The 26,641-nt window shown below is 43.6% G+C and overlaps 1 protein-coding gene across 1 annotated transcript; it reads right to left on the bottom strand.

Moving 5' to 3' along the window:
• Positions 1-1,615: 1,615 nt before the first annotated feature.
• LOC8034537 lies at positions 1,616-26,209 on the bottom strand. The gene is made up of 6 exons (XM_029987138.4): positions 26,163-26,209; positions 16,017-16,162; positions 12,050-12,133; positions 4,933-4,971; positions 3,238-3,288; positions 1,616-1,725 (listed from the first exon to the last, which is right to left on the bottom strand). Exons 2-6 carry the CDS (start codon positions 16,119-16,121, stop codon positions 1,696-1,698), a joined length of 309 nt encoding a protein of 102 aa, XP_029842998.4. The 5' UTR covers positions 16,122-16,162; positions 26,163-26,209; the 3' UTR covers positions 1,616-1,695.
• Between the last annotated feature and the right edge of the window lie 432 nt (positions 26,210-26,641).

The raw sequence follows: 26,641 nt of genomic DNA, 5'->3' as shown, positions 1-26,641 counted from the left end.
TGAGAAGTCTAAAAATACACAATCTACCGCGGAAGAACGATCAAGAGCGACATGAAGATTGTGAGTAAGTGTTAACAATTGAGATTCGCACGAAAATAGTTTCCTAAATCCATGTTGAGCCGGGGTGAAAAAAGACTTAGAATTAAGGAAAGCAACAAGATGAGAATAAATTATGTGTTCCAGAAGTTTGCAGGGGATGCTCGTTAATGAAATCGGACGATAATTACTCAGGCTAGATTTATCGCCACTTTTATGGACCGGAATCACCTTCCCCACCTTCCAGTCCTCGGGAAGAGTACCAAGATTGAGAGATTGCTGGAAAAACTTAGTTAGAATAACAGAAGAGTACATTTTAGTGTTTTTTAAAAATTTTGAGTTTATATTGTCAGTGCCAGATGATGAGGATAGTTTAAGGCCATCAATAATTTTGACAATGCCACCACACTCTATAGTAATGGAATCCATAGTGCAAAAGTTTGATGGGAGCAAATCAGGGTAGTCAAGAACGTTGGGGCTGGAAAAGGAGTCGACGAACATTTCATTTAGCGCGGATGCACACTCCCTCTCTGGTATCTCTTCCCCGTCCGAGTTGGTAAGCCTTACACCAGGTTTTTCACAGGGGTTCACAACATTCCAAAACTGACGAGGATTGTTGAGCAACATTGCTGGCAAAGTACTTCCGAAGAAATGCTGTTTGGCTTCACTGACGGTAGTTTTATATAAAGCAGCGACGGAGCGATATGCCGCCCAGCGTACATCAGCAATTGATGAAGCGGATAACTTCGCAGAGCGAAACAACCGTTTCTTTTTGTTTGAAAGCCTTCTGAGCGCTCCATTGAACCATGGGGATCGAGTGGAAGAACGAATAGTTCGCACAGGAATGTACATGTTCGTAAGGGAATTCACTTTGTCTTTAAATAAACACCAATTAGCCTCGACGGAACGCTCGGAAAAGTTGCACAGATATTCCGCCAAAAACGAACCCATATCGTTGTTGATGGCTGTAAAATCAGCATGAGCATAGTCAAATATGCGTTTAACACTTTTCGACGATTTACACTTTGGGATATTTAAGGAGAATAGCAACAAAGAATGATCACTAAGACCGGGTAAATAAGTGAGAGGGGAAATAAGTTCACTTGACGTGGTTAACACTAGATCTAATATAGTGGCTGTAGAATTAGTAACCCGTGTAGGCTGCACTACTGTCTGCGAAAAGCTAAAATCGGTACAGAAGTTTAAAAAATCATTACTCTCTGTAGAAAATGGGTTAAGGAAAGGGCTGTCGCTTGTCCATACAATGTTTGGGTAATTGAAGTCTCCCAAGAGTATTACAGGAACATTTGGGAAGCGTACATGGACCGCGTTAACGACATCGTGAAGCTCGGCAACAAAATTGGCGCTCTTTGTGGGAGGGCGATAGCAGACACCCAAAACATACTTGTTATAATTTATACAAACAGAAACCCAAATTATCTCGAGGTTTGATTTTTTAGGCTGACAAAAAAGAAACCTTGCACCATAATAGGATATATACTCGAAGGTACATGGTTCCCTCGTCTGCTTCCATGGGAAACATAAACTCTGGCATTAGAGATCGTGAAGTCGTCTTAAATATTTATTGCTGCTTTATTGTTGCCAACGCTTGCTTCTACAAGATTTCACAGCATTTGGCAGAAACCAAGCCGTCAATGTTTAAGCTTGAACCTTCTCCTCCAAACATTTCTGTAAAAGAAGTGAAACAACAATAATAATAAATTAGATACAATCGCACCACAAGAAAAAGATGAACCTGCCATATTAAATATATATATATATATATATATATATATATATATATACAACACGGGCACTTCACGTCATCGTACGTGGTCTCCGAGGAGGATATGAACGAATATGTGCAGATGAATTAATGGTGGAGTGGTGTAGTGGTTAGCACACCCGACCGGACATTGGGAGGCCCAGAGTTCAAATCCTGGCTCGCCATTTTTTGGCTTTCGGCGGGTTCCTGAAAACTTGGATTCTTTAATTCATTGGATTAAGTACGGTTCATTCATCTGCACATATTCGTTCATATATATATATACATTAATTAACGTGACTCTAAGCTTGCCGCATGCAGCCAAGGCGCATTGCCACAACCGCAGAAAGTGCAGTTACGGATTTTAGACGACCAGGGAGATAGAAAACCATCTCCATTTTATAAGTTCTTATGCATACTGCACAAGAATATGCCTAAAGTTTGAGTTATTATCCACAAGAAGTATGGAAGTTCAAGATTCTGTTTGTGTAAGTTCAAGCAAACACATCACGAGTGTCTGCCAACTAGCTAAACAAAAGAATCTAACCAAGTATGGAACCTCGGTAAATACCATTTGTTAGAACAATTTATTATCATTATGCAGTATCATATAATTTTCTAACAATTATGAAGAGGGCGAAGCGCAGGAAACACTGAAATCGATAATATAACGGTAAGCATCTTACGGAATAAAATATATATGTCCAAAACTTCTAATTTCAGTCACTTGTTATGTCGAACTTGCGTTGCCCTTCATTCGATATGCGTATGCAGTGTATATGTTTCTATAAGTAAAGTTCGCCGATGTGCTTTTATGGTTACTTGTAAATGTATACCACGACACTTTATGCATCCTCTACTGCAGTTATATCCTTGGGGCTTGGGGAAAATCCAGTTGTATCCGACAGCTTATCTCCTTGCCTCTACCAACGCTGATTTTGTTCGAAAATGAAGAAACTATTATTATTACGTTCAGTGCCTCAGCTACGCTGCCTGAAACGAGTCTTCGAATGGAGTGTTTAGCGGTCTATCCCGCCCATACATCAAAAGTGTTCCCGTGGTGGCAACAAATGACGTCACACAAGCCGGAGTGTCATGCAGTCGGTTGTCGCGATCCTGGCGGTTGATGACAGGGGTCCCGGAAAAAAAGTACGAGCCGACGCGTGTTTTGCTGTCGTGGCAGCGTCCCAACTCATGGTTGCCGACGTTTCAGTGTACTGTCAAACTGGAGAGCAACCTGCAAAAGAACAAGTGCCTGCCACTTCCACTATCGCTGATTTGACAACGTCAGGATCGCAGCCGGTGACATGACACTTCTATGACGTCATGAGATAGATAACCGAGGGACCACCTTTTACAGGGCGGTAGATGCACCAGCTGGAGGCACGTTCCATGCCTCATAGTTTCAGCAGAGAGACAAACAGAGCGTAACTTACCCCAGCCATCTCAAACTTGGCGAGTTCCTCATCGGTCATGCCGCTTGACTTCTATAGGTAATAAAAAAAACTCGTTAGACCAAACTATTCTAATGGAGAACGCAAGTTCGTCTGCTTGTTGCAGGGGGGTTACGATAATGTCAGGACGCCAAGCTCTTGTTGGCTGATTGACAAAAATAGTGTGCTAAGCTCAAGGTATCTAGCATTGAGGTTTATAACACTATCCTTTCAATCAAAGCCAATCAGAGCTCGGCACCCTTCTGACGTCACCGTAACTCCTGCACAAGAAGTAGACGACTTGCTCTCCGCATTCTAACGTCACGCCGACTCTCATTATAGTATCGAAAACATACAGTTTTTTGCAGTTTTGGAACGAAAATCGCAGGGCATCTTTTGCGGGTGCCTAGCCTCCAGCGCATGCTTGTTGCCTCCGTCGTGCTTTGGCTGCATTTGCACGCTCAAGCCTCACAAGACGCAGAGAATGGCTTTTTTTAAGCTTATTGCTTCGCGATTTCTTTGTCGGCGCTCTATATGGGGCGATCTCATATCCTGGTGAGCCATAGTAAGATGCTCGGGGAGCTCCCTCACCCTGCTTTTTTTTTTTCCCCTTTCTTAGGTTCTTAGTGACTTTGCAGCTTTGTAGAGTTTACCACTAGGGAAAAAGGTGCCCAGCCAGTGGGCTGTGGACGGACGCACGCGCGGCATCTGGTATTTCGAAGAGCCCACCTACAGCGAATGATCTAAACGCGTTTCACAGCTCAGCAAACAAAGACGTCAGCAAGCAGAAGGCGATTACTGTGTTGGTGAACAGGAAGCTTGCGCTGGAGGCGGAACAACTGAAAAACGTTCCGCCTTTGTCGTCCTATGAGTGACTATTGCGGTCCTCATGCGAGGGTCATTCGAGGCTGACCGGGACTTTTATTCCTACGGGAAAAACTCAACAATCCGACAAGTCTTAAACTATATCAACTTTTCAAACTCAATGTATCCCCGTGGGGTCTCCAGGCATTCCTGCCATCGTTTCGACAGTTACTTAATTCATTTGGATTTGAAATAACTTGATTGAGTGACTGCAGCTGGATGACCATGTCCTTGTTGCTCCCTTGTCAACGGCTGTAGTCCTTCGCAAAACTGTTCACACCACTCGTGCACTTTTGTTCGTAACATCGTTTGTTCCTCATACTGTGCTTGGAATTTTTTTTTCAAAATTTAGGCTGGTTTAACCTTCGCCTTCACCCGACATTTCGTTACGATTCGCTACACACGGCTACACACACAAATCGCCCACACTATGATAACTGGAATTGCTGCGCATGCTTCAAATACGTCGTTCCGAGCGTTGCATATTTAAGAAGGATCACTTTGACTTCCTCCACGCTACAGATCTTCGGATATTTCAATTAAACCTCAAACGACCCTCGTAACACGAACCAAGTTCATTCTTCCGATAGCTTTCCCTCTCCTTCCTAAACTAGCATTAGATAATCTGCAGGACCGTAACGGTCCCTGACATCGGCGCTTGTCAGCAAAAGCTCGCGAACGAGCACTAATTCACCGATGCTTATATCGGCGTCTTTGCAGAATTGGTTTCCTCGTGCAAGTTCACTTATCCATAGCGCATTCACGTAGGTCTCAAAGCAACGTCGGCATTCATAGAAATTAGCAAAAAAAAAAAAAAAAGATAGGCAACGTTACCTTGAAATCCTCTGCTTTTTCCTTGAAGCAAGCTTTCATCTGAAACAACATTCAGTCGCGTTAGTTTGTCCGCTGTAGTGTCGGTGGGTCGTAGGAAAGTATGCTCACGTACAAAATAAATATTGACGAAAAACAAAACAAGAACGTCGCAAACCTTCTCGTCCAAAAACTGCAGCCGACGCTGAGATGCGATATAGAGCCACTCAAACGGCCTTGGCCGTCTTTGTGCGTTTGGTATCCCCGGCTGAGACAATCACGCAGAGCGAATTTACCATGATCGTGTTCATTTTTTTTGTACGTAATTGGTCTAGCTGGTCCTAGCAAGCGCACAAAGACGATGAGTGCAATGGCGAGGCACTTTTGGCGCGGCTCGACTGGCTGTATTGGATCCTGGGCGACGGCTGCGGTCAGACTTCGTGTTAAACGGAGTAGCTGCCTTCGAAAATAAATAAATTATAGAAACCTGAGTACCTGGATTACATAGAAAATGGTACAGACAAACGCAGGCTGTTTGTCACCTTTTCAAGGCGATTGTTCGTGCATATACGGTTTTATGGATATTAGTTTGGTCACCAGCCAGGTTCTCTTTATACAGAATGCGTTCGGAGCTAAGGTTTTATAAAATAAAACTTTGCCCCGAAAGTCTAATGTCAAAGGGTTAACACGTAATTACGTCGTGGCAAATTTAGCGGAGAAATTGAACTCAAAATTTTCTGCCAAAAATTACGAATTCAAAGGGGAGGGGGCCTTTCACCGCTAAATTTAACGGGGAAACTCTTCTCGCCAAATTGTTGACAAACAAATCAATGTAGACGAAACAAGCATCAAAACATTTCGTCTCACATTCCGCGCAACTTCAAATTATGCCACAGACCAACCACCTTATTTTTTGTACGTTTAAACTCCTTAAGTCACACGTAATGACACCGCACGCTGCCAACAAAAATTCACATAGTTAAAAAAAAATATTTTTTTTTTTTTTTTTTTTTACTGTGCATTGGGCTGCGCGCACAAAGAAGTGGGCGTTTATTGAGTTGGTTTCACTAGGCTCCAAAGAGCCTAGTGAAACCAACTCAATAAACTCAACTCAAATTATACGGATAGTGAACTATTTTCGTTACGCCGTTCGTTCAGAGTGTTTTTGTATTCCTTTTTTTCTAATGTTTCCCGTTTTATTCCCGAAACCCCGGACATACTTCCAATACATAACACAAATGTCAGTTCGCGGACACCAGAGAGTTTTAGAAAATCGTTTCTGCGCATCCGATACGGTACGATGATCCTCCGGTACGAACTGCGCATGCGCAACCAAAAAAGACTTACATATGCGCAGTGCGTACCGGAGGGCAAATCTTACCTTATCGGATGGGCGAAAACGGTATACTAAAACTCTCTACGGTCCAAGCCGTGTTTCTTCCTTGTACGACGATTTTTCGCATTGGTCACGAAAAACTGTCTGCAGGCATTTCTGAAGCATGTACAGAGCAAACATGCTATGAGCATGCACTTGAAGCACGTGCAGATAGTTATGCCATCATGTCTAAAGAGAAGACCGTGCCTTTTGTATGATGTATAAGCAGTGAGACTGTGGGTTTTAGCCTGCATGATCGCTATACTGTCTCTGTTTCGTTTCCCCTCACGATATACCCTAGCGTACGCTTGGAGCCTGTCACGTGGCCTCTCAATTGGGAGGAGCGATTGAGTCACGCGACACGAATAGAGCACTGTATTGACGAAGCTGGCTCGTCGCATTCGTTGTAGTGCATCAAAAGGTCAAACATAAAATAATATTAAGACGCGATTTTTTTTTTCGGTTGATGTATTATTCTTTTAGTAGTTGCTTTCGTTCTCTCAGAAGGATAGCGCGTAGCTGCGGCCAACGTTACTCATTTGTGGAACTCCCGCAGAGGGTAGTTCCCCGCCTCGGTCACTTCGGTCCGCCTTCCGTCGTTCGAAGCGCCGTCTAGATTTTCGTTTCAAAACTGGGTGCTTTATATAGGACGGTGCAACGTCATCAAGACGTTGTGCTTGGAAACGTACGTATTTCATAGGACACACGGTAGTTAGCATACAGCCGTCAGCCGCTTCGAACGACGGGAGGTGAAGCATGGCGGCAGGAAGGGGGGGGGGGGGGGGGGGGTACTGCTCGTGCAAGCAGCGTTTTTTAGCGGTCCCGTAATTGAGCTCATCCAGTATGCTATACTTCGTCTCACCCTGCGATGGACTAAAGGCAAAAGCTACGAACCGCGAGATCCAATCACGAGCCACTTTGAAATTGCGTGGTATTTCGCTTACGCGCACGTATCGGTGCACGCGTCTCGGATCACAGATGGGGATGGGCGTACAGTGCTTCGAATCGAATAGCACGGAATTGATTCATTGATTTTACATTGCAAAGAAAGCCAGGACAGACAGGGTCTTTGCTGTCTCGTACCTATAGAAATGATGCGGCGCTTTTTTATTCGGAGCATTATTCGTCCGCCGCTAGTCAACGTTAAGCGTGTCCTGGCTTAGCGTGGAACGTGATTGGACCTGACCGCCCGTGGCTTTGATTTTTAGTCCATCGTACGATGAGACGAAGTATGAACAAATAATGTTGACTGCGGCTATACTCCGTTCCCGGAACTTGAAATACGCACCGCCAGTGGAAGCTAACGTCAAGAGACCGTTTTTGAAAGTTGATCGAGCAACATTGGCCGTTGCCATTTCTAGAGCACGAAGCGTGTGGGTTGGACCCGAGTCTCCGCCGAGCGCTGACGCAACCCTCGTGTCCAATATATGCTCAGAATACGTGTCCAAACAATGGCGGACTCTCATAATTACCCTAGCAGCTGCTAGGTATGGCGCGCTCTTTTTAAGATGGGCAATTATACCTAATTGTAGACTTGTTTCTAAACGTATGACGCGTCGCTACAGTACTTTGTTTAGATCAAGCAAACTTTTAAGCAGAATACATCTTCGGTAAACTCACTATTAAATTACTCTAATAATAATAGTACTATTTACCGCATCCTAAGACTGATGAACGCAGGAAAGAAAAAAAAGGTTTAAACAATTAACACTAACCTTGCGTATTGGGTGGAAAATTCTAATACAAAAAGCGGAGACGACATGAATATCTCAAAAAGTTCGCATTGTCTACGTTTTTTTCTGATCTTCAACCACAGAAAACCAAAAAAAAATATTTTCCGCTTCACCCGATTTAAGTTTACCTAATGTATTGTTTCTCGTTGTAATTTTTAAATGCGATGGAATGTTTATGGCCATGAAATTATGTGCGTCCATTCATTCCGGCTTTACAAACACTAAAAAAGGCCCGTGTGTCTGTTTTTCCTCACAACACTTGGAGAGCCAATCATCGCAACTTATTCGCGACTCCAGCGACCTATAGGGGGCGCCCCCACCAAACAAACATGGCGGCTGAGTCCAGGTCGCGGCGGCTCGGCCAGGCCGCCTGAACAGGTGGCGCGTTCAATTTAACAGATTTTCTTTTGTTTAATGCCCAATTTTATAGGTATTGGAACTGAGACGGTTAAATGTAGCCGGTGCAGATAAACTTGCAAAGCATAGTTTTGTTTTGCCGGTGTTTTTTTGTTCTTTTCTTGTCGAACTTTCGTTTCGGAGATTTCGTTCAAAACCGAAACTATGGGCTCCGGAGAGACGGTAATATACTAATCAGTTTTGATCATCTAAGGAAAGCGGCGATGACTATAGAATTGTTCCACAGAGAGTAACTTTACAGCTAACTCGCATGCCTCGACCATTGCGACTTATCTGTCCGCGAAATCGAGCTTTTGTGCGTATCCGCGTTTACAAAACAGCTCCAGTCTGCTCGGCCAACAACACAGGCTGCAGGAAAATTACGAAAATTAAGCAACCGCTTCTTGAGCCAAGGACCATGTTAACTCGCCGGCGCCCCACTAAGCAGCTGATACTCGTATTTCAATTCAGGTTTTAGTAGCAATCAAGAAGTCATTTTGACGAGCGGGTTATTACGTACTATGTCCCACTAAAGCGATATTAGTATATTCTTCGGGTTGAAATATGAGCTTAGTCGACTAGCTATAAGGTGAACTGCTGGATAAAGGTATAGTTGACAGACAGAGAGATACTACCTAAACTCAGCCATATAGTTCTAGCCGGCAGCACGAAGACAAAGTGAAGAGAGTCTTCATCGGAAATTCACGCAGAACCTCTCTGCATTGAACTTTGCTTCGAATCCTGAACGGAGAAAATGAGTATTTTTTGTGGCCGATCAACCTGAGCATTGTAAACGGATATTGTTGTTGGTTTTGACGGGGGTATAATCTAAATATTGGGAGGCGCAATAGATCAAAATGCCATGACAGCTTCTAACGTCGCGAAACTCGTCCCCCACCTTTTGAAAACGGATAATTTCCCTGATTAATCGTATGCAGCGAGCAGGTTTTCCCAAATCAAGTAATTGCGAAATCAGCCCAACTCCTTCAGTGTGGTCCAGAGGCTTTTTCGGCGAAAAGCAGCCAAGATGAATAGCCAACCCACAGACCGGCGTAGGTGGCTAAAACTTGAAGCCAACCGAACGCAACCAAACTCAAGAAAAACAGCTATCGAACCTTCCCATTCATTTGACTGCAGAATTGGTGTTTCCTCCAGTATCAGTTACCAAGCAGTCGTCACTTTGAATGTGATTCGAGACAGACAAGAAATCAGAACGTTTTCCCGTGATTCCTCCCCATCCAAGAAATCGAAAGCACGCGACCGTGTGCTGTGGAGTAAACGGGCTTTCAAACACGTAATAGAAGAAAACAATCTACTGAGGCTTTACCACGCTAACGAACATTCAGGCAAACTCAAGAAATATTCGGACCTTCGTCAAATTACATCGTTCGCCACCGCGCCGACAACACGTCTCCGCGAAAGCCATCAGAGACGCGGAGGGGCGCGGAGCGACCTGGACCGGCTGGTTCCCGGTTTTCCCGCTTGGCGGCGTCCGTTTTGCTGGAGTCGCGAATAGAGGCAGCTGAGCGAATGACGATGCCGAAACATATGTTTAGACCAAAAACGCAGTCTGGGTTTGTCATAAAGCAATGCAAGCGTGACGTTTTGCATTGCTTAATGTCACAACTCAGACTACGTTCTTTGGTCTAAACATATGTTTCGGCATCGTCATTCGCTGAGCGGCGTCCGTAAGCTACGGTGATTGGCTCTCCGAGGGTTGTGCAGGAAAGTAGACGCACGGGCTTTTTTAAGACTGCAGTTGAATGTGGCGGGAAATCGTCAGAGAACGCCAAATTAGTTTTCCCCGCTAAGGTCAGCGGGAAACGTTTTCCCGTTTATTGTATCCCGTTAAATACAGCACGGAAACTTGAATTCTTGTATTGTTATGCATCAATTCAATTTAGGAAACAATTGTCACGAAGGTGGTACCTCGCTAAGTGCGAGGGCGCCGAGATCGACGGATACCCGAAGAGATGCAAAGCTGATCCTAAATTCCTTTACATCTCATTTGGTCGCAGCCCAAAATAAAATAAAAAGCACGTTTTTTTATGTTTCTTTAACGATGCTATATTTTGTTTTTACTCGCGATGACAACTTAAGGTTGGTGCACACAATTGCGTTTGAGTGCGATATATTGCCGCGCGCAGGGTCACGGACTTCTAGAACTTTCTTGTTTATTCTTGCTCCGTACATAACTTCTGTCGTTTATCCCTGCTTATGTTGTTCTAGAAAGTGCGTGTTCATTCTCGCCCCGAGCGCGCTACGCTCGAACCTTCTCCGCCGAATCTTCGAGATAGTGACTCACTCTAGATAAGACGCCGCTCGCGGGATTGTCGAGTCAGTCTCGCCCTAGCGCTCGATTCTGCTGACACGCCGACTTCGACGCCCGCGACGCTCTGCTTTCTTCTGTCTCCTTCTTTATTTTTGGCACAAGTTCGCCACATTAAACGTTTATTTATTCCTGTTTATTTCTTGTTTATTAGTCACCACCCGTGACAATATGGCAATACGACCGTATGCGACACTATACACCAAGAGGACACACACGTTGGCGCAGGTATGGACTTAGAACCCTTTATATTTGCATACTAGTAGAACTAGACTGAAGGTTTTTCCGGCAATTGCGAGGTCAAACTTTTGTGCTATTTCTGAGAAACGGTTCCTTGTAACATTTCCAGATTTATTTCACACTCACGATGAAAGAATGGCGCGTAAAATAGGAATTTCAAGAATAGCGTACCCAGAAGCTCCGTGCACGCAAAGAAATAGTGTCGTCGCCACTTCGCATACCCCGAACCCAAACCGCGTCTTTAAATAACCGCACAACGACAAAGCTCCTTTTTTATTTATTTTTTTCGTACGCGAAGTTTTTTGGTACGCTACTCTAAAACTCGTTACTAGGGTGCTTTAGAGTAGGGGGCCCCCACGCTTTCGGGTCCCTCAAACAGCTGGGGGCACCACACTGCACATGCGCAGAATTTCTGCGGCGGCACGGCGGGACACCCAAGTTGGTTGCAGCATTCAAAGCTTTGAAACCCCCTATTCTAAACCTCGCTAATATACACCGATGTGAAATGTTCCTGATCTACCCTATAGACGGCGCCCTTATGTTGTCTCGTCGTAAACTGTCACAAGCGAATGTAAAACAGTCAGTCGTACACTCTAATATATATATATATATATATATATCCGTACTTGAAAGGTTCGACACCCTAAGAACTCTTTCAGCTCGTGAAGAACGGTTTCGCCTCACTCACTATCGCCCTTCGGCCCACTAGAAAGGCAACTGGGCGATGAAGAACTATTTCGCATCAAAAAAGGAGCTTAGAAAAACCCCTTATAGGTTGTTTACAAAAAAAAAACAGTTTTAGGGGTTGCTTAAAAGAAGGTTTTAGGGTGGAAAATATAGACAAGCCGAAAAACCTCTTATAATTGTCTTACGGACAGACATTTTTTTAGAGTGCATGGTCAAACGCAAATGCGTGTACCGGAACAATCGTCGATTGTCGGTGTAAATTATTAGGGAGCTCTAAAATAAGGGGCCCCAACGCTTTGGATAAGTTTGGGGCACCCAAAGCGTTTGGGGCCCGCTATTCTAATACTCTTGTCCATCATGTGTAATGCTAGAGGCACTCACGAGTTCCTTCCTTTTGTCCATGTCGGAGACACCCACAGTCTGGGCTGCGCAGCTGGCAGCGGTGGGAATGATACCGTCCACGAGCTGAAAGAGAATCGCGCGCACTTCAGAGTACTGGCGCATATGCATCTTTACAAACGCTCATCGCCCAGGTAAAAGATACTGAGTCATTTGGCTGCGAACCCATGCGAGGCGTTCGATATTCGGCAGACGAAAGGTATTGCGCTTGCTCAGAATGCGCAAGATACCTTTCCCGGTACCTTGCGCAGAACCCGCAGTAGAAGCGCCCAAAGGGTGAGTATTGAAATGTTACTGGCAGCTTAACCCTTTCATTCCCAAAGCTTTACTTGGAATACTAGAGACCTACAAACCCTGGTATGGTTTTAGAATACACACAATAACAGAAATCTGTTCTCGAAAAAACAAATTACTTTTTTTTTTATATATAAGCATATTTTCGAAACGTTGCTCGTGGGCAACATTGGGCATTCGCGGCACTACTGGGCCGCGAATGCTTAGAAAGTAGTGAGACAATACAGGAACTGGTTAAGATTTGCAGCAGAGAAAGGGACAGTTTAGGCCTAAACTTCAGTAGGGACAAGACGGGAATAAAAATTTTCAGCGACGAGACGTGGGAACTCCTGGAGATACAGGACACAGTGATAGAAGACGTCGAAAAGTACAAATATCTGGGAGTATGGTTAAGTGAGTGAGGAAAGTATCTGAAAGAACATGAAGATATTGCAATAAAGAAAGGGAAGCGAGATTCAGCTTTTATGAAACACACAGCGCTCTGGAACTATAATAGATATGAAGTCGTTAGGGGTGTATGGAATGGAGTCATGGTGCCGGGAGTGTCATTTCGGAATGCGTAATTGCGTATCAGGCCAGAAATCCAGGCAGGCTTAGAGATACAGCAAATGAGTGTAGGTAGATTGGCATTGCGTGCACATGGGAATACACCAAATGAGGGAGTACAGGAGGATATGGGTTGGGCATCTTTCGAGAGTAGAGAAGCGAACAGTAAAGTAAAATTTGAACAAAGACTAGCTGAAATTGAGGATACACGGTGGGCAGCGAAAGTGTACAAGTATCTATATATGAAAAGTCTAAACACTAATTGGACAAAGCGAACCCGCAAGCTGAGATTTAAATACATTCATTCAGATGGAGCCGAACAGAGCATATCAGGTGAAAAGGGAGTAAAAAAATCAGAGAGGAAATTGTGGGAAGGGAGAATGCAGTGGAAATCAGCTTTAACAATATACAGGGCACAAAATCAAGAAATAAAGAAGGAACAGTTGTATGACAATTCATTGGGGAGCTCATTGCTGCTTGAAGCTAGAAAGGGGGCGCTAAGAACGAAAACTTATAGGGCTGAATTCCTGGAAATAGACACTCTAGACATATGCAAACGCGAAAGAAAAACTATAGAACATGGGATTTTAAGGTGCTCGGGGCTTCGTCCCACCCTCTTCGGGGGGTGACTGCGGATTTGGAGGGGGCACTGGGATTCGCAGACATAGATGGACGAATGGATAGGGGAAGAATTACCTATCTAACTAACTATCTAACTAACTAGTTAAGAACTAAGAGGAGATTGGAAGATTGGTGGAAAAGATCTAGGGAGGGGTAAAAGTGCAGGTAAAATAAGCAATGGAAACACCTTAAAAGGGGGGGGGGGGGGGTGGAGGGCTGTGTGAGAACAAAACTTATACAAATTTTAAAAAAGAAGGAATGACGAATTGTTAGGCTAGGTGGAGCAAGCTGCCGCCCGTTACAAGAGGTACAGCCATTACCATCCATCCATACTTCACGTTGAACGAATGAAAGCAGTTCCGACATGTGAGAAGACCCAGACGCATTTTGAATTTTGCACAGTAGAGAAAAGTATAACCGAATTTTAATATTGGCGCCGATCTTTCTTCTCGCAGTCTTGAGGCCAGTGGTTCACCCTTAAAGTACAGCACTAAACAGGACATGTGCAAATGCAGATGCAGAACCAAGCGAATTAATTTTAGAAAAAAAAAACACTCGTGCGAGGTTAAACGCGATTAAAAATAATATTAGTTACGCCTAAATTGCTTTTTCACATTTGCATCTTCATTTATAAATTATATCTCTCGCAATCAGGAGTTTTTTACTATTTCTCTTGAAAATAAGAAAGAAACACTGAAAGTTTACCTCGCCTTCAATTTTATTTAACAATGAGGAAACTTGATTGTCAAATTGTTTCTTGTCGTAATTGGTTCTGACTTTCGGTTTTGAAGGACGAATGATATGTTTTGGGGATGCATTTTGATCGTCCACTGCTAATGCAAATATCCTCGCCCATGCGACATGGGGCGCTAAATTTATTGAAGCGCACGTGGCCCGGGAAAAAATAAATCCTAGTTGAGTTTTTGCTCCTCGAAAACGCTGGGCAGCAAAGAATTAAAAAACGCGGGTGTAGTTTATTATGCTTGGGAGAAGAGCGGTGTTGGTTTAAGTCATGGATGAAGAAAGAATAAAACAATTAAAACAGCGACAACACAACCACATCTTTCAACTAGCAACAGACGAGTAAACTTTCAAAAGCGAGCAGCCGACTATACCCAGTAGGAGTAGGGGAGAGAAGGGGGAGAGAAGGAAAGATAAGAAACGCGAAGTGCAAGTCAGGGTGGTAGGGTTATCTCGGATTTTAAAAATTCAACCTCAGTTTTCGTCAGCAGGACGGAAGGGTTTGACACGTTGTTTTTTGCTGTGGTCATGGCGAATGATTCTATGATTTCCCTGCCGAACCTGCTGTCATGCCCCCCCCCCCCCAGGATTTTTGTGTCATCAAAGAGGGGATGACAACGCAAACACGAACGGGCATGTATGACTATGGGATGATCCCAAGTGACTATAGTTCCTATAGCTGCCAATATTATTTTTGCCAGCAGAATACCAAATTCCACACCTTATGTTTAACCTTCTTAAAACATTCTCTGGCGTTCTCAGTACCCTCGCCCGACCCGTAACGGGTTTATACCAGACACTTTACAAAGAAACGCCTCTTACTCCGCGAAAATCTAAAGGCCTTGACGCCGACAGCTTTTGCGCAGTTAGATCGACTGGACGCGCGCACCCTCGGAGTATTCCCCTTTGATAGGGGATTGTTGGCTACCGCCGACTATCGCCGTGGATGCCCGTCGAGGCAGCGGAGACAGCCGCCTGGGCTTTCGGTATCTCGGTGTGCCGGCGGCAGCCCTCTCCCTAGTGCAGCGCGAAAGAGCGACAGCGTGAAAAGTGCCCATGCCTTCTTTCGGATGAAGGGTTTTCCCATCGCTTCCTATATGCGGAATTTCACCGTAACTAACGTACGGTTGAGCTGTCGAACATCGTCGACGGCCCGACGCGCATGCCTGCAGAGTATGACTTAATTTCAACGATTGTGCATCTTTGTGTGTCTTAATCGGTGAATTGTTATTTTCTATGATGCGTTGTTGTTTATGTTATTTTGTTCTATGTTACGATGAGCAGTTGTAACCCCCTCCTGCAATGAGCTCGAATGAGGTCGCACTATGTACAAATAAATGAATAAACTTGGCAAAAAGAAAATGCTACTGCCCATAGAGTCAATCAGAGCGAGGCAAAGCATGAGACAGCTCTTATCAAAGGTGTAGGGATGAGGGCGTAACCCAAGCAGTTGAAGAGGAGGGAAAGGAGGAACTCCCCTCTTAGCCCGAACTTTCTTTTGTGCGTCGCAGACGTCGCTATTTTACCCCTAGAAGCTCAGCCTGTCGCTCAAAACTCGTAGAAAAATGGCATTTCTCTCTCTCCCGCCTGTAACTTCGACTGAACTGCGCAAACTAGTGACATGGAGCAGTGTCTCCCTCTGACGCTCTGAGTGGCTCACCGGGACCGTAGCCTTCGCGTTTTGCCAGGAGGGTGAAACGAAGTATAGAGAAGCATTTGCTTATACACGGTCGCTGAACGTATTTACCTTCTTCACAACGTCGGGGTTTATTCCCTTGGCCATGTCGAGGCACTCCTTGGCCTCGTCCACTTTGGCCAGGAACTGCTGCTGCATCTCCGGGTTCGGGACCATCTGGCGGATCAGGTTCCTCACCGTCTCCAGAATGGTGTCCACTGGTCGCAGCACGCCAAGACACCACCACCAAAAAAACGTTACTCAGTTATTCATTCAACTATGTATTAAATTCGATAGCATTTCGACGCGAACGCTGCGCACTTTCGCGTTCGATGCCTGGCTTGTAACCGGTGAGGTTTCAGGCACGCATCTGTTATACAGGATGTTCTTATTAAGGGTCCAGACAGCGCCTCCTACACAGTTACACAATGACTGTCGGCTCCGAGCAGTGGCAAGTGGAAGGAAGAGGGCAAACAGTACACGTAGCTGATGCGCGGTGGAGCCTTCTAGGCGTTCAGCACAAACGCCTAGGCGCTGCGTTGCGTTTCCCTGCGCAGGACGCAACGCAGCGCAACGGGGTCGACGTAACTTGTGAACGAGACTTTGAGCTCGGGACTAGCCCGCGGTATTCAGCGGAATATTTTTTTTTCTTATTCTTTCTTTATCATTCATTAACAAACGAGTCGGCGCTAACCATTTCTGAGCGCTCGAATAACGGTGACCACCAAAGGCCCCACACCGCCGAAGCAGACGGCCAAGCGTTCTCCACGTTCGTGCTGCACAAGCGGCGCCTGGCCGTGCTTGTTTCGTAGTTTCGGTATTTTATATAACCGAAACTCTTTTGAATCGGGTTGGTCACATCCAGAAAAACGGTCCAGATGTTGTTAAAAAAGTATATATATATATACGATATATCTTCGATCCTAATCTAAATGATACATGGTAGAAAAATAAATAGTAAAAAAACAGCCGCTTGACGGCGCAACCTAGCCGTTCGTGCATGTTGTGACGTGAAGCCAACGTTACTAAAACACTCAGTTGGGAAACTCGCCGTCGAAACCTGGGCTGCTGGCGTCCACCGAGACCGAGCTAAATGCGACAACAGCGCCACTCTTTATCGTTTGTCTGTACTGTGGTCACCTTGAGCTTTTTGAAAACCTGTTTTTGCGTAAAAACAAACGAAAAAGACTCTTTTTGTATGAAATTTATTGGAGTTTCGTACAAAAAGAGGGGCGCGTTATGTTTTTAAAGTCTTTAGTTTGCAGGGTTTTGCGGCACAATTAATATTGTTTTTATACAACCATGCCTCAGCGGTCCTTTCAGGTAGCGCGTCCTGACCTAGGTGCATTTTAACTTGGGTACTCCGACGGGGCGCGTCCGCCGCCGAGACGGGGGTGGCACCCCTGTAACCTCTTCCGCTGCATCTGTTCTTAAAGCCGAAATAGCAGTAACGTGCAGTTCCTCGAGTGGCCGCTGCGGGAGAAATGGTGGCGTTGTGTTCGTCATTAGCTCGATGCTCGTGAGACAGATTGGGGCCACTTTTTCAAAGCTGTCTTTATGGGAGTTTCCCAACTGAGCGTTTTAGTAACGTTGCGTGAAGCATCGGGCCTGGACAACTCTTGGAGAGAAAGCGACGGGCATATCGTAACTCATATAGGGTGCACTGGTCCAGACTTTTTTATGCTAAAACATTAACTGTCCCATGGAGCGGAGCCGGCGGCGTCTGTAACCACGAACAATTCGTGAGGAGCCGGCGGCGTCTGTAACCGCTGTAAGCACGGCTCCTATTAGCCCCGAGAAGTTCGCGTGGCGCCCCCTTACGGCAAACCGAGGTGACGTCACGGCGAGGAGAGAATTTTTCCCCGACTCGCCCCGCTCGCCCTGCGGAGGCTGTGACGACGCTAGCTGTCGGCGCGCTCCTTTCTATTTAAATTTTTTTTGCGTGTTTTTTGTAGGAAGTGTAAATTTTTATATGTGCCTTTATTCAGGTATGGTCTGTAGCTACAGGCGAAACTTCAACCAACATTTTGAGCATGGTTGACAGGGCAGGCAACGCATGAAGCGGAGCTGGTTAATGAAAATAAAGAAATACGGCCACAATTGCAGGAGCATCACTACAGATTTACATCTCGCACAATAAACGCTGCTGCTGCTGGTCTGAATGAATTGGCGGGTTATGTATACTATTCTTTTTTGTATCTCTGTTTTTAAACAAGATCGCCGAAGCAGGAAAGCTGCATGCTGCTCGAGCAACATGCTAAATACAGTCTGGGCCATGGGGAGAGAATCCCGAGTAAGACAGCCCAAGTGCAGGGGCAAAGTAAAAAAAAAAACAAGGAACATTTATTGTAAACATTGCTCGCATTTGACCTTTGCTGGATTCGGATAGTATTTCAATGAACTACACGGGTGGTATCTGTGGATTTGTTTATATCAACCCTCAAGTAATCTATAACAAACGTAAGCAAAGATGTCTAGCTCGTTATTAGTCCCTTAAGCCCTAAAATTGAGATTTTACTTAAATCGAATTGTCCTGAAGCTAAAATACCCGCAGCTTTTTTCACGCAGAGTGTCGCCCTTCACAGAATCCACATTTTCTGCTACTAGTGCTGCATCTACCACTGGACAGACGTTCGAATGCTTGCTTTTACCCCTGTTTTCCTCTGTTGTCAGAGAGTCCAGCTGTAGGGAGTTTGGAGGCTGAGGAAGCTTTTGGAGACCTGCAGAAGTGTCTCTTTTAATTGGAAATGACAATTCAGACTAAACGATGAAAAAGTATAAACATTCCAAATTACAGCACTAATGCTGTGCATATTTTGAGCAGTTCAATACATATCATACAGGCAACTAGGGGCAATTCGGCCGTCTTTGCTGCTACCATACAAACTAATTTCCAGTAATTGTGCATCTTCTAAGAAATATGCCGGCATGCGTGTATAAACTATATAATTAATTCACAAAGAAGCTAAATTTATGTAAAACAACCCTGTTCCACGAGCACTTCAAAGATAATCAGACACAGAGCCTTTAAAACATCTGCGAACCAGCGCATACACAGTGGCAGCGCAAAGTCGGGTCGCGAGCTAATTTGCCGACCATCCAAAGGCCCATGATATAAATGCCACTTCAAATGCCTTGAAAGCGGGATGTAATATCGTCCTAAATCACGAACATGCAAGGAACAGAATTCCAGCGTCTGAAACACTTGCGCCACCGCTTCAACGATCCATCGCAAAATTGCCTTGTGTCGTATGGACGGACGGGGAGGTTCATCGGCGGAATTGCCTCCGCCGTTAGCTTTCGGGATTTGTAACCCAATTTTAAATGTAAAAGGGACGAGCAGGCTTATAAAATGTACGGAAGCACGTCAATATCGGCCTAAGTCCACGTCTTGTACTCCGGGTAAACGAAGTCCAGCTCCTCGAAGAGCTGGCGGCACACGACGTCAAACCGGGAAACCGGTGCTGGCAAGCGAGCCGAAGCGAGATCGTGGAGCGGAGTCATACCCCTGACGTCACAGTACACCTCACCCAATCAGGACGCGGCGACCGCAGCGACGCTTGTGTTCGCTCTCGGGGCTAATACCCTGTGTCACTATAGTTGCGTGCAGTACAGGCGAAGGCAACGCGAGGCGAGGGGACAAAGGAAAAGCACTAGGAGGGCTGGGGTGGAAGGGAGAAACCTTCTTTCCTCTCTAGCGTTTCATGTGCTCTTTTTCCCTAGATCGCCCTCCTCTCCCACCCCGAGTTCCTAGTGCTCGCCCTTTCTCTCTTCGCCTGGCGTCGCCTTCCCCTGCACTGCACATAAGTTACAACTAGGAGCACGGAGTATATACAGCCATTGACTGCGAGGACGCGCATAGTTCCAAGGAACGCCACCCCGCAGAGAAGCCCTCTTCCTGGCGCTCCGGCCCGCACGCCAGGAAGGAGCGCGCTCGGCCGCCGCAGTTTGGGCACCGCCCAGGCGCAGTGTATAACACGCAACGCTAACGCAAGCGAGCAGTGCTTGAGTTTGCTCGCGTACTAAATTCTAAAACTCACTATTGCAACGAGAAGGGTGGCACTAGCGCTCCGCTGCAATGGTCCGTTTCGTTTCACTGTCCCCTCGTGTATAGTTGAGCACTGTGCACATGTGTCTGAAGCAGGCACGTAGCCAGGATTTTGTTTCGGGGGGCGCCCGCCCATGACAAAATGTTGTATGAGGGGGAGGGGGCGAGGAGGCCCCAGCAACGTGGAAGATTTCGGGGGGGGGGGGGGGGGGGGGGCGCCTGGGCCCCATGCCCCACCCCCCTGGCTACGTGCCTGTTCTGAAATTGATTGGGCTAATTTGACTACATCCTATAGACTCCGACAGTTCAGGAAACGACGCCGGGCGTGCTTTAATATACGTTCACACCTTTTACCCCGATCAGTGATTCGTTTTTCGGCGTTCTTATCGGCCTATTCAGCAGGCTTTGAACCGATATTACGATGTCCCTCGCCATGCCCTGCGTTTGTTAGGCTGTCAGACATCGTAAAGTAGGTAATGAAAATACAAACGCGTAATTTCTCCTGGTTCTTTTTTTTTTTTTTCCTGCTAATTTTAGTGTACGATAAAGTCTGGTGGAATAGACCCTTTTTGAAATTCAGTCTGGCCACTTTGATCACTATCATTATTCGTGGAATGGCATATGTGCCGTATTAGTGGCGGTCTTGTGGTTACCGATTATGGAAGACGTCGAAAGGGGCTCCTAAGCGGATGATGCGAGGCCTACACATTCGAGACATTAGTACGATGTATACTGTAAAAATGAAAATGATAGCCATGTTATAAATACCAGGGTACATCTTTTCCATTTATTAATCGAAATTCAGTGTGGGAAGTTAGCTTAATGATTCGGAAGTTTTGACACAAAAAAAAAATGTGAGTATATTTGTCAAGGCCAGATTTATTATATCAGTACCACAACCCCGGAAAGGAAATAGGAAACCCTGCGTACGCCGCTGCTGAGGGGTATCACTCTCCAGCAGGCCCATACACGTAAGTCTAAAAATGTGATCGAATACAATTAAAAACACTCTCGGTTAAAAGGTATTGCATTAAATTACTCGATGAATTGAGAAGAAAACTAATCGGTCGTTACTTGAAAACGTAATCGTTACTTTTCTTATTACTTAAGATATTCAAAAATAACGATTTTTTCTGCCGATTTGAAGACAAGTCTTTCGTACTTTCCATTTTTTGAATATAACCACCGAATTATACGCCGCTCATCTTCTTAATATATTCATTTTCTGAAACCACCCTCCTTGCGGAGGCTTGGGTCGAGGATTTTTTGGTAAGAAACTTGTAGAAACCAAGGACGCCGTTAAGAAAGGGAGGGGAATATTGTAACTGTTACAAGTAATCTTCATAGTTTCAGAAGTGATCAGATCACTGTGGTAATTAATCCCTAATAATTGCATTCGAATGATTGCAAGATTCCCCCAAGAAGTAATCGTTTACGAGTAATTTGATTATTTCTGATATCGCACGAGTTTGCTCTACAAACCGTGCAGCGGCCAGCGCAAAAGGGCGTCCTCATCCCCCCCCCCCCCCCCCTTCACATAACCATTCGAACATCGAACAGGTCGTCTTTCTCATAGGCTTAATGGATTTCTAAAAGATCGGTGATAGGTGCTCCAAGTGCTTTACAAATTAAGACCTTTTTTTTTTTTTTTTTTAAGACGTTTTTCTTGGTTTTGGTTTATGTTTATATTCGGATTTATGGAAAGTGTTTTCTACTGTTCCTTACGGTGTTCTATTTTGTTTTTTTACCTAAACTATATGCTAGAGTTGCGATAAGATTATAAAAGATTTTGCAGGTCGTTATCAACACATATTTATGAATGTGCATGCGTCTAATAAACCGAAAATAAAAAAATGACGTTCGTCAGGCTTCATTTTATGGCCTCTGTTATTCCTTGTGTGTGTTAATAGTAGAAAGGCAATAACAGTTTCCCTCAGTTAATATTATATTGTACGCAGAATATGGGAATTTGTTTTTGCTTGTGTAACAAAAATAACGTAGAAAAGCCGGCTGATACACATGACGCTTGCACCTTTGCATTTAATTGCATATTAATGATACACATCTTTTGAAATTATTGAAGACCACAACAAAAAAAAACTGTGTACATTTGAATACAAGCAGAACTGACACCATGGTTTTATAATTATAACGTTTGAACGTACACCCCCGAAGCAAGTGGCAGAACAAATATTTGTGGGTGTGTGGTTTGCTGACGACATTTTACAAAGTTGTGATATAAAAAGACTAAAAGGCTGATTTATCCCCAGAAAGAGGAAGTGTTTCTAAAATGCTAAGCTTAACCGCTACCTGGGTCAAACACACGTTATATTCTTCCTTATTTTTTTTAAGACTATAGTTATGGTATTTTGGTCTGGAGAACGACGACAACTACGAAGTATAAGAAACTAATTATCTTGAGGACAAAAATATTAGGTACCTTATAAAGGCAATTTAAGAAATTTATGGGCAACACCACTTTTTATCAAATGCAAAATGCTTACAGCGGATCTTTATAGTTTGACATAATAAATTGTACCTAAGGGGTAGGATGATGTGAGTTTATAGATAATATTCATCATTCATAAAAATATTGAAAAAAATTCTTTACGGTTTACTAATGCGCAATAAGCTACAAAATAGAAGTCCTAATTTATTAGGATGTTCCTTATGTTTTATGTTCTAGTTATCGTGGAACTAGACGATGCATATTTTATAAACCATGTGCTTGATTAGTGTAAATAATATTCTGAAAATATGCTTACTCGTGCATGCTTTGATTTATCGCTTTAGTTTTGTATTTGCTGGAAAGAATCCGTCACTAGCCACTGGCTATGAATTCTGTTCATGGTATGTATTTAAATTTGTATTGCTTCTTTTTTTAAGAATAGAAAATGAGCCTAAGTTGACTATTTCAGACTTGCAATGGATACATAAAAAAGACTCTACAGACATCTTGAGAGCATACGGGTTTTGAAGCCCGATGCCAAGGATGTCGATCATAAGAGCCAACTTTGGTCGACAATCCTTAACTTTTCTAGTGACCCAAACGTTAAATAGAACAGATATAAACAGTGACTTCAATATTCTATTTTTATAACAATACCCGGAGGTTCTTAACTGACAAAGAACTTGCATTTTCACGTGTGTAGTATATATTGTAGAGCTGATATAGTCACTGTACGTAGCCTATTTTGAAGAATATTTTCATTGTAATTTTATCTCTATATGCTGCTGTTCGCATGTCGTAGCTATATGACTATATTCTACTCCTAATTTTTTAAAGTGTTACACCAGTTCAATTGTGTCCCTGGGTTGAGATATCTTTCAGGAATCACTCGACAGTTGTGATAGTGAGATTTATTACATTCCAGTGTTGCTGTTGTTGTTGTTTTCGTAACTTCATGAAATGTGCAATTTTTATAATTGATTTACATTTAAATACTTGTAACACGACTAATATTCCTGTTCCCGTCCTCATCCTCGCTGTTGTATACTTTCAGGACTTGTATGTGTGTAATATTCAGTAACGTTTATTTATGGGGTTTTCAACCGAATGAATGTGCTTCCTGTTTGCTTTCTTTTTGCTTTGATTTGTTTTGTAGATTTGTTGTGTCCAGTATATGTAGCTACACTAAAAAAAATCTGGTCGTAAAATAACTTTTAGGGATTTACCGCGTCTTTATCTCCTTTCCCTACAAAATAAACCGGCAAAGCAAATAAAAAAAAGAATCGCTTTGCTTTATTTTTTATTTGTTTTTTGTTTGCTAGATTGCTCTTTTTTAAAGGACATATGCAAAGCCAGACAAAAATATTGTAAAAACAACCTGGATAGGAAAAGGATGTCAAAATATGAATTTACAACGAAACAAAAAAAAATTAGAGATATATTTACGGAGCAAAACGAATTTGTACTTGGCGTACGCGAAAACCACCACTTAAAAAATGTTTTTTTCCCTATGCATGTGTTCTTTAAGTATTCAGTCGTGTCTACATATGTTAGATGTTTTAACTCATGCTTCTACTCTTTGTCTTATTTATCTGTATCTTATTTTGCTGCTTTAAGCTTTTATTGTTTTATTCGCCTATTTTTTTGTACACCACCACTCCCTTCTCCTTTACTATTTTCCCTCTCCCCTCTCTAATCCTTTTTTTTTTTTTGTTTTTCTTTTTTTATGAGGTTTCCGTCTTTTCGTGTAACTTCAAATTCAATGAAAGTTTTATCCAGAGAGCCGACGGGTAGTACAGCTGCCTAAGGGGACGTCACAAGACGCAACGAAATGCCTGACAAAGCCCCGACAACCCCCTTCTTCTCACCCCTTCCCCGCCCCCTTCCCGGTAAAACCATTCAGCCAGCACAGACAAAAGGGATGTTCAACAGAGGAAGGAAACTCACATGGCCGGAGCAAACAAAACATTAAAATGAACATCAACAATAAATAAACTCGGCATAAAAAGACGAAATCAAGGAAATGAAAACCAGGCAGCATGCCCCTGAAGTGACAAAACAACCCACATCTCTCTTTATATCTGCTCAAACATGGCACAGAAGATGGCAAAACTCGAAAAATTAGCACAAAAAACGACGCTAGCAAACTGTAAGTCAACTATTCACCCATACAGCAAAGAGGAAAACAAAATGTTTGAAGCCTGCAAATTGCTTAGATTTGCAGGTGCCAAGGACACCATACAAATATTTCAGTATTTTTAAATAAACTTTTTTTTTTTCTTGTACAGCTAGGCATTCAGCCACTCTTCAGATTATTTTAGTAATTGAGAGCCAGAGGCTATTTTTTATATTATTTTAGAAAATAAGAATTTACAGGGCATTTTTTTTAAAGTTACATGCGAGTGATCCTTAATATTTTATGTGACTGTTCGTTCCTCACTCCAACATTTCGTAAAATAAACCTAAACTGTTGTTATTGCATGTTCATTTTGTTTGGGATCGACACCGTTGCTTTCGTCATGTATATTTCGGTGTTAGTTTAAAAGTTAGAGTAGATTACCTTATCTTTATCTTTGTTTTGCACTGGGTGCAAAGAGCACTAAGCCTAAAGAGTCTTACACTTGCATATGAACAGGAAAAAACGCATAAAGACCAGTAAAAAGACAAAGCAATCAATCACGCTAACATTATCCACTGGATTAATCTTTTAAAAGTGTTAATAAAACAGAAAAAGTCTATTACAGATTGGTCTAGGATTATTTATTTATTTTAATATATGTTTTATTTAATACCCTGAGGGCCCATCGAGCATTAATGACGGGGAAGGCATACAAATTCATATGAAAACATTAACACGATAAGATTACAACCAAAGTAAGCAATTTTGCTGGGGAATAATTAGACCGGCGTGTTAGCAAAGATGGTTAGTTAGGTCTCTTAAAATCGCTCAATTGATGGTATGTCTACCAGAGGTGCTGGAGGGCGTTTCCAATCAGATGACGTTCTTGGTATGAAGGAGCCGGTGTATGCTGACGTTTGAAAATGGGGTGTGCCGACTTTAGAATTAAGATCAACTCGTGCAGAAATATGTGAGATGTTCAGGAATTATTTACTTCATAGTGAGGCTCTAGGATTATAAATTTTGTATAACATGCATACATGAGATATTTTAAGACGGAAGGAAAAAAGGGAAAGGGAGAAAGTGGTTTTCAAAGACGAGACACTAGCTGTGCGGTGATGTGTTTCTTTCAAGAAACTGAATTTCACTTCCACCTCGTTTCCACCCTATATTCGAATTGCATTCTTGTAATTGGCGACGTATGGTACAAAACCATCGGATTAAAAAGTCATTGAGAGAGACTGGTTAAATAAGGTCGGGAGAATTGGGTATTGTTGAGTATGTTAGGTTAGGATAAGGTAAGTTGAAAACGAACTTTTGGTAAGTCTAAGTACGACAGCAGATGCCTCGCTGTGGTTCTTAGCTTCTTCAAGCCTAGTACTGAAACGTGTGCTGCAGTTCTGAAAACAAAAATCATTTTCTAAGTTCTTTTTTTTTTAGCAGTTTCGATTATTTTTATGCTTTTTTCTGTCGCGTATGACGATCTAAATTTCTCGTTAGTCAAAATTAAGTTAAGTTAGTGTAGGCGATGTAACCCAAGTACGGGAACTGGCACAGCAAGTCGCAAGTCCGAAACTCAAAATTGAAAGATCGTATACTTACCGTTGCCGTCAACCAGAATCGTAAGGGAAGATCCAAGAAGAATCACGACCAGAAGCTGCCTCATCATGACGGTTGGGGTCGCTGACTCTAAGGTCTCAAACTATGAAACTAACAACGATAGGTTATTCCACGTATCGGAGGATTCCTTTGTGGCCACTCGCGTGGCCACCGTCCGCTTATATACCGGTCTCCGTGAATTATGCGGCATGTGGGCACACAACATGACCTTCAGGCCCGGTGTCGACACCTGGGCTATTGACGAAGCGAAGCGTATCAGGAAGTTCGAAATAAATTAACCACAAGTTCCTTAGTCATTGTGCGACAACGGACAGTTGGGCTAACAGAGCAGGAACACTCTTTAAGGTACCCGCTTCGTGGCAAAGTAGTTTCCCCGTGAAACCCGAAGCTTTGCCGCTGTCCCCCGTCCTTCTGCTTTGACTAATGATGTTCTCTTCGATGTTAATCATGGTCACGTCCTT

This window comes from Ixodes scapularis, unplaced genomic scaffold (assembly GCF_016920785.2).
Source record: "Ixodes scapularis isolate PalLabHiFi unplaced genomic scaffold, ASM1692078v2 ptg001518l_1__unscaffolded, whole genome shotgun sequence".
Classification (NCBI taxonomy): domain Eukaryota; kingdom Metazoa; phylum Arthropoda; class Arachnida; order Ixodida; family Ixodidae; genus Ixodes; species Ixodes scapularis.
This window is presented reverse-complemented; position numbering and strand designations above follow the sequence as displayed.